The sequence below is a fragment of the Chiloscyllium punctatum genome, chromosome 4, assembly GCF_047496795.1.
Source record: "Chiloscyllium punctatum isolate Juve2018m chromosome 4, sChiPun1.3, whole genome shotgun sequence".
NCBI classification, from domain to species: Eukaryota; Metazoa; Chordata; class Chondrichthyes; order Orectolobiformes; family Hemiscylliidae; genus Chiloscyllium; species Chiloscyllium punctatum.
In genome coordinates, this window is record NC_092742.1 from 54,900,390 (window position 1) to 54,909,941 (window position 9,552).

General features: G+C 39.6%; 1 protein-coding gene across 1 annotated transcript in view; it reads right to left on the minus strand.

Moving 5' to 3' along the window:
• Nucleotides 1–5,497, minus strand: part of LOC140475933 (organic solute transporter subunit alpha-like) — a 28,919-nt gene extending 23,422 nt beyond the window's left edge. The window contains exon 1 of the mRNA XM_072567855.1: nt 5,217–5,497. Coding sequence (XP_072423956.1) covers nt 5,217–5,265 — 49 coding nt within the window. The 5' untranslated portion in view covers nt 5,266–5,497. The remainder of the gene's footprint in view (nt 1–5,216) is intronic.
• Nucleotides 5,498–9,552: the final 4,055 nt, after the last annotated feature.

Consider the following 9,552-nt stretch of genomic DNA (forward strand, 5'->3'; position numbering starts at 1 on the left):
CCGCTGCGTGGATGACACCTTTGCCATCACCAAATGAAACAAATTAAAGGAAACCTACAACACCATCAATAATATGTTCACTGGCATAAAATTCACAAAAGAGGAAGAGAACAATAATAAACTTCCATTCCTACATGTAGAAAACGCAGTGGAGAACATCAAACCTGCATCTACAGAAAAACAACACACATGGACCGAATACTTAACCAATCATCCCAACACCCACTAATGAAGCTGCATTAGGGCATTATTTCACCAAGCTACCATACACTGCAGCACAGGGGAACTACGAAGAACAAAAGAGAAATACCTACACAGCACGTTCAAGAAGCATGGGTATCCAATAAACACAGTCAGCCAATTCCTCAGCAACAAACCCAAACAAGCAGACACAATGCACTCAGAAACCCTAGCCACTTTATCCAACATCAAAGACATCTCTGACATGACCTCCAGACTACTCAGCCCTCTTAGCGTCATGGTAGCCCACAAATCTACCAACACACTTAAACAGCAGCTAATGGACTTAAAATACACTTTCCAAATGAATGCCATTTACAAAATACATTGCAAGGACTGTACCAACACTACATCAAACAAGCAGAAAACGAGCACTACCAGGATACATAAACATCAACTAGCCACAAAAAGACTTAACCCACTATCAATGGTATCCTTTCATACAGACAAAAAAGGACACCACTTCGACTGAGACAACACATCTATCCTAGAACAAGCCAAACAGAGACATACACATAAATTTCTAGACGCATGGTATTCCAACCGGAACTCTATCAATAAATATATCGACTTGGACCTCATCTACCACCCTCTGAGAAAAAGAACTGGAAATGACATCACCCACCTAACAAAGCCAAAACACATAAATAGAAAGTGGAACATACCACCAGTGCTTCACCAGAGGCTCACTGATTATGTGACCTAGTATGGTGATGAAACGTTTGAAAACAAACCTTCCAGCTCAGTGAGCAACCTTACATCCAGAACTCATATTCCTCTTTCCTAGGTTCTTGGATTTTTAAAGAAGTAGCCAGCATTCTCATGACCAGCATTTATCCTTTATCATAGTCGATCTTTGTTGTTTGTGGAACTGCTGTCTGTGCAATTTAGCATTTGCTGACGTATTAACAATGTTATGCTTCAAATACAATCATTAGTTCTGAAACATTCAGATCATTCTTAGGATATAAACGACACTGTATAAATTCGTAGTCGAGTCGTAGAGATCTACAGCACAGAAAAAGATCCTTCTGCCCATCATTCTACACCAGTCAAAAACAACCATTATTCCATTTTCCATAATTTGGCCCATAGCCTTGTATGCCTTAGCATCACAAATTCACATCTAAATACTTCTTAAATGCATTGGGGTTTCTGCTTCTACTGTCCTTACAGGCACTGAATTCTAATTTCCCGCAACCCTCTGGGTGAAAAACATTTTCCTCAAATTTCCTCTAAATCTCCTATCCCTTGCCTTAAACCTGTGTCCCTGATTATTGCACCCTCCACCAAGAGGAAAAGTTGCCTTCTATATTTGATGAATCTATGTCCTTTATAATTTTATACATCTCAGTCATGTTCCTTCTCCAACTCCTCTCCTCTAAGGAAAACAGCCCCAGTCTGTCCAATCTCTCTTCGTAAATGAAACTCTCCAGTCCAGGCAACATCCTGGTAAATCTCCTTTGCATCCTCTCCAGTGCTATCACATCCCTCCCATAATGTGGGTTCTGGAACTGCACACAATACTCTAGCTGAGACCTAACCAAAGTTTTACACAGGTCCAGCATAACCTCTCTGCTCTTAAACTCTGTGCTTTGGCTAATAAAGCAAGTATACTATATGCCTTCATAACCACTTTTTCCACCTGTCCTGATATTTTAGGGGAATGATGTACATGCAAATCAAGGTCCTTTTGATTCTCTGTGCTTCCCAAGGTCCAACCATTCATTATGTATTCTATTGCCTTGTTTGTCCTGCTCAAGTACATCACCTCACATTCATCTGGATTGAATTCCATTTGTCATTGATCAACCCTTTATGGATATGGATGTGGATATGGATATGGATCAGCCTATCCATATCCTCGTGTAATTTAAAACTATCCTTATTAATTATCACCCCACCAATTTTTGTATTATCTGCAAACTTACTGATAAACCCTCCGACATTCAAGTCTAAATCATTTATATAAACTACAATAGCAAGGGCCCTACCACTGATCCCTGTGGGGTACCATTGGACACAGACTTCTGGTTGGAAAACATCTCTCAAACATCATCGTCTGTTTTTGCCACTTAGCCAATTGTGGATCCAACTAGCCAACTTTTCTTGGATTCTATGCTCTCTTAGCTTTGCTATCAGTTTCCCATATGGGACTTTATCAAAAGCCTTGCTGAAGTGCAAGTAGATATCATCAAAAGAATTACTTCATCTACACACCTAATCACCTTTTTGAAAAATTCAGTCAAATTGGTCAGACATGACCTGCCCTTAAAAAAAACCAGGATGACTGTCTTTATTTATTTCTTGCTTCCTCAAATGCAGATTAATCCTGTCCCCCACAACTGCTTCCATCACTGAGTTTACATTAGATTGAACGGCCTTTAGTTTCCTGGTTTATCGTTGCTTTCTTCTTGAATAATGATACCATGTTGGCATCCTCCAGTCTCTGGCACATCTCCTATGGTCAAAAGGGAATTTAAAAATTTTGCCAACGCCTCTGCTATTTCCTTCTTTGCATCATTCAAGGACAACTTCATCTGGACCTGGAAATTTAACTGCTTTTAAGTGTGCTAATCCACTCAGAATGTGTTCTTTATCCATGCTAATTTTAAAAATTGTACAGACCTCCTCCCTGATTTCTATACCCAGCTTGTCCCTCTCAGCAGCGAACAACAAAAGTATTCATTTAGAACCCTACATACCTCTTCTGGCTCCAGACAGAAATTATTGTGTGATCCTGAAGGGGCCCCACTCCTTCCCTCTTTGTCCTTTTACCCTTAATGCATTTTTAAAATAACTTAGCATTTTCTTTTATTTTACTTACCATGCTCCCTTTCAGCTCTCCTAATCTTTTTAAGTTCCCTCTTGCTCAGTTTATATTCCTCTTGGGCTCTTGCTGTTTTGAGATCTTAGTATCTGTTATAGCCTCTCTTTATCTCTTAATCCAATACTGTATATCTCTGGATATCCAGGGTTCACAGGACTTGATGCTCCCACCCTTTGTCTTCACTGGAACATGTTAACCCTGTACTCTCCAATTTTCCTTCTTGAATGCATTCAATTGTTCTGAGGAAGATTTACCTGAATCTACCTGCTCCCACTCTGGCCAAATCATGACTGATTTTCTTAAATTCAGCCTTTCCCCCAATTGAGAACCTAAAATTAAGCACAGGATCACCCCCGGTGTTGTAGGGACTTCTATGTACGAGCTTAAAAAGTGCAGTTTAAGCATTCCACTCCCTCTGAACCTTTCACACTATGACTATCCCAGTTATGTTGTAAAAGTATTAGTAAATTTGCATATTACACCAAAGTTGGTAGTGTAGTGGACAGTGAAGAAGGTTATCTCACAACAGGACCTTGATCAGATGAGCCAATGGGCCAAACGATCCAAAGATAGGTGGAGGAGCAGTAAGTATTGACAGGCAGGAAAGCTGCAGAAGAGTTCAGACAGTTTAGGAGAGTGGACAAAGAAATGGCAGATTAAATACAATATGGGAAAGTATGAGGGTATGCACTTTGGTAGGAAGAATAGAGGCATGGACTATTTTCTAAATGGGGAGAAAATTCAGAAACCTGAAGTGCAAAGGGACTTGGGAGTCCTAGTCCAGGTTTTTCCTAAGGTTTACTTGCAGGTTGAGTCAGTAGTTAGGAAGTCAAATATAATGTTGTCATTCATCTTGAAAGGACGAGAATATAAAAGCAGGTATGTACTTCTGAGGCTTTGTAAGGCTCTGGTCAGACCACATTTAGAGTATTGTGAACAATTTTGGGCTTCAGGAAGGATGTGTTAGCCCTGGAGTAAGTCCAAAGGAGGTTCATGAGAATGATTCCAGGAATGAAAGGCTTAACATATGAGGAATGTTTGAATGGGACTATACTTGATGGAGATTGAGGAGGATGAGGGAGGATCTGATTGAAACTTACAGAATACTGAACGGTCTGGACAGAGTGGACATTGGAAATATGTTTCCATTGGTAGGAGAGACGAGGATCCAAGGGCACAGCCTTAGAGTATAGGGAAGACCCTTTAGAACAGAGATAAAGAGAAACTTCATCAGCCAGAGAGTGGTGAATCTGTGGAATTCAATGCCATTGAAGGCTGTGGAGGACAGGTCATTAAGTACATTTAAAACAGAGATAGGTAAGTTCTTGAATGCCAAGGAAATCAAAGGTTATGGGGTGAAAGCAGGAAAATGGGATTGAAAAACTTATCAGCCATGATTGAATGACGGAGCATACTTAATGTGCTGAATGGCCTAATTTCTGCTCCTATGTCTTACGGTCTTATGGATCGAGGAATGACAGATGGCATTTAATTTAGATAAATGTGAGATGCTGCATTTTAGAAAGACAAATCAGAACAGGGCTTACACAGAGCTTAATGAGAAGGTCCTGGGGAATGTTGCCGAACAAAGAATCCTTAGGGATGCAGGTTCATAATTCCTTAAAGGTGGAGCCACAGGTAGACATGGTCATGAAGAAGGCATTTGGATCACTTGCCTGTATTGGTCAGTACACTGAGCATAGAAGTTGAATGTCATGCTGTGGCTATACAGGACTTTGGTTAGGCCACTTTTGGAATACTGCATTCACTTCTGATCTCCATGCTTTAGGAAAGATGCTGTGAAACTTAAAAGTGTGCAGAAAAGATTTACAAGGATGTTGCCAAAGTTGGAGGGGTTAAGCTATAGGGAGAAGCTGAAAAAGCTGGGGCTATTTTCCTTGGAGCATCAGAGGCTGAGGTACATGAATAGGAAGGGGACTAGATTAATTTAGGATATCTGGTCTGCATGAACAAGTTGAACCAAATGGTCTGTTTCTGTACAGTACAATTCTACAACATATGACTGTAAGTTGAAATCCCCCCTATCAGCACCTTATGACTTTTGACAGATTGTCTTTTTCAGAGATTGTACCTTATGTATAACACTGGATCACATTTAAACATTTAAAATAATAATCTGTCCTACCTTTCATTTGATCTTCAGAACTTGGCAAACTGTTGCTGCAGTTTAACATGATTGTTGTCGGTAAAGCTTCAATCAAAGCGTTATTCAATGAGTTTCAGACAAGATTCTGTATTTCACTATAGTTGAAGATTGCTCTATATTCTTCCCAATAAATGTAATAATCCTTTCTGATACTTCTATGCAGAGAATGTTGTCAAAGGTGCTTATGTGTGATGCATCATGTACACGGCAATAAGTACAGTACACTTTGTCTCCAATAAAATGCAACCAGAAATAATGTGAGAAAAATGAACTTTGTACTTGAACCCTCTGTGTAAACACTAATGACCTTTTTGATGTTTTCAAAGCACTGTACCTATAACCTGTTCTTCATACAACGTCTGAAACTACAGATACTTATCTATAATATTCCCTGAACCAAGTTAAAAAAATTAAAAGGAAATACTTAGGTCCAATATTTACCACCTATGAAGGGTTAAAGTATTATCAGTCAGAGACTGGTACCAGTCAGCAAAAACAAACAATTTTATCACGCTGCAGGAATGTCATATGTACACAGTGAGTCTCAGAATGAAGAGAAATTGATTATTTCAAAATTTACTGTAAAGTTAGATCCCTGAAGTATCAAGGTATTTAATCAGGACATAACAAATAAGGATTTCTTTGTAGTTCATAACATAAAAGAAGTTTGCAATTTTAACATCTGGATTGTGAATTGTCATTTTAAATTTGATTTCTGTTAGCTGCTTTTCTCACAATTTCAAATGTGGTCTGAAATACAAAGCTGGAAAGAAATTACTAAAAGCTGATTGTTTGAAGCAAATTAACTGAGTGCTGGATAAAACTTGTAATTAGGAAAGAAGTGTAAATTTGGATAAGTTCACATAACCATTATATTAATCAAGAGTAGTTATTTCAGTTTAGTAAACTTGGTTGAACAAGGGTTTATATAATCAGGCTAATATACATGAAAAACAAAGCTCCTTGATTTTGCATGTTATAATAGAAAGAAAATCAAATGGGTTTCATTATGTAGTGATTGTAATGAGGCCAGCCAGGTAGACATCATAGAATTTGAGTTCCTTGAGTGGGGCTGTAACCTGATCCTATCAGGGAGCCCTGACTCACAGAGAATTAGCTGTGAGAAGTCACACCAATGTTAAATAGATGGTGAGTTGGTGACAGTATACCAAGGGGTTATTTCAGAGGTGACAAGAGAAAAAAAAAAAATGCTTTTGAAGAAATTTGCTTGCAGCTGTCAGCTGTGAGAGGGTTAAGTATTTCTGGTATCATTCCATTATTTGGGAAGCTTGATTCATTCGATCCTACCATCCAAGACTGATTCCAGTATGTGGAAAGAATGCATCATAGTAAAAGTCTCAGGCCTAAGCCTGATGGGATGAAATTGGTTGAGAAAGATTCATCTTGATTGGTTTAACATTTTTCAATTAGAAAATGACTGCCTGAGGGAACTACTAAGTAAATACCCAGAAGTTTTTCAGGGAGGTCTAAGGACTATCAAAGGAGCCAAGGCCACCTTGCATGTTGACCAGGAAGCAATTCCATGATTCTGCAAAGTTTGCCCAGTGCCATTTGTCTTATGTGCAAAAGTAGAGATAGAAATAAGGAGGCTGGAAAGTGAAGGTATCATCAAACTAGTACAGTTTATGGAATGGGCAGCCAATGATTATGCTAATTGTGAAGTCCGACTAGTCAGTTCACCTTTGTGGGTATTTTAAACAAACAGTAAACTGCCTCTCACAGCTGGATAAATATCCAATCCCTCACATAGAGGAGTTATACAAAAAGCTGGCGGGGGGAGGCTTGCCTTTCACAAAACTGGGCATGAGCCATACGTGCCTGCAATTGTGGTTAGATGGAGATTCCCAGAATTATGCTACAATATAAGGGTTTGTATCAATATATAAGACCACCATGTGGAGTATCATCAGCATGTGCCATTTTTCAGGGATGATGGAGAGCATTTTCTAATGTCTACCCCAGGTTACCATTTATCAGGATGATGTGCTAATAAAGAAAACTTAGTGAACTTGAACACCATCCTTAAATGTTTCTCCTAGGCGGGCATATGCCTTAAATGGGAAAATGTTCCAGGCATCCAATAGACCTACTTGAGCTACAGAGTTTACAAGACCAGGTTACACCCATTGGAAGATAAAGTGAGGCCAACCAAAGGTGACCCAGCTGAGAAAGGGTCAGCCTTGGAAATGGTCTTGCAGCCTAGTTATAGCCTATAGGAAAGTGAAGAAGCAGCTATCATTGTCTAAGGTGTTGGAACACTATGATCCCAAGTCAGATCAGAGTGGATCATCAAATCTAATTAAACTTTGCAACAGACTTCAATTTCTTCTCTTTCGATGACCTAGCTTTAGAACTCCCTTAAAACGGAATTTTAGCACTTACCAGAACAACTAGTGCATTGTGTGGCGTGAGCTAGAAGCCCTAAAATTTAACAAACAACTGGACAAAATCTCAGAGTTCTGAGGCAAGCCTTTTAGCCAACTCACCTCATCACTCAGTCACTATCTCTAATTTGCTTGTGGGAGAGACAGGTATAATTCCATCCTGCACTACCCTCCCAAGAGGGTAACATACCTTTTCACAGGATGGGTTTGGTGACAGTCATTTACGTACAGCTCCCTTAACTCTTGTTGTCCACGACATCTTTTTTGACAAGTAGAATTTATGCGTCTGGGGTATAAACAAGTTTTGTCTCACAAAAAATTCTGTGTTGAGCATCTCTTTCTGATTTTGTTTCGTTTTTACAATTAACAGATTTTATACAGTTAACTGTCACTAACAGAGAGCTTCAGAGCTAATTACAAATACAAAGATCATGTTGGATGTATTGGTCAAGGCTATTTGTGAAAAACTGAAAAAAAATTCAAAGCTTCACAGCATGTGACAAATATCACCAAAGACCTCAGGAAATATTGAATTTTCAAATTCAATGAAACAAATTTTCAGTTTAGTTCCATCCATTATTTCTTTGTGCTAATATTACAATGAAACATGGATTATTTATTCTGGGTCAATACATCTACAAAAAAAAAACAATAATAGGGTGGCACAGTGGCTCAGTGTTTAGCACTGCTACCTCACAGCTCTCGATGTGGTCTCCTCTACACTGGGGAGACAGGACGCCAACTCATGGAACTTTTCAAGGAACATCTCTGGGACACATGCACCAAACAACCCCACTGCCTTGTGGCAAACCACGTCAACTCACTCTCCCACTCTGCCAAAGACATGCAAGTTCTGGGCCTCCTCCATTGCCAAATCCAAGCTTGTAGGAAGAATGCCTCATCTTCCACCTTGGGATCCTTCGACCATGTTCGATCAACATCAACTTCACTAGTTTCCTAATCTCCCCTCTCTCCACCTCATCCCAGATCCAAACCTCCAACTCAGCATCACCCTCTTGAACTGTCCATCTACCTTCCCATCTATCCGCTCCACCCTCCCCTCCGACCTATCATTATCACCCTGTAACTGCATCTACCTCTCAGCTTCCCAGCTACCTTCCCCCCATCCTGCCCTCCTATTTATCTCTCAGCCTCCTTCTTCCCCACACCCTCCCTCACATTCCTGATGAAGGGCTTATGCCCTAAAAGTCAACTCTCCTGCTCTTCAGATACTGTCTGATGTGCTGTGCTTTTCCAGCACCACACTTTTTCAACTCTGTCTGCCAGGATTCACACTTAAAACATGAAAGAAGCAAGATACTCAGCAGCTCACGTAGCATCAGCCCACAAACCTTTCTTTACAACAATGCTATAACGTAAAATGGATGGTAGTTAATCACAGCCTCTTGTAAATCTCTCCCAGTTTTCATTTTCATTGAAGATAATAATTGAAGGATCATACTGGAGAGAATCTTTACAGTTTTGCATATTTTTAAACTTTCTTCTTTCAACTAGACATTCACTAAACAAAGTTTCAGTTGTGACTAAGCTCAAGTGAATCCAGTTAACAACCCTGGAGCAAAATTCATAAATATTATCATAAGTATTTACCTACAAAAGGGATTTCAAGACTAATGAGAGGAGAGAGATTTTTTTTAAAAAGACATGAAGGGCAGGTATTTTACACCGGAGATGATTTCTATGTGGAATGACCGTCCTGAGGAAGTAGTGGATGTGGGTACAATTACGTTTAAAAGACATTTGGATAAAAAAATGAATCGGAAAGGTTTGTAGGGATATGAGTCAGGAGCAGGCAGGTGGGACTAGTTTAGTTTGGGGTTATGTTCGGCATGGACTGCTTGGATCCAAGGGTCTGTTTTTGTGCTGTATGACTCTCTAGAAGGGGAGGA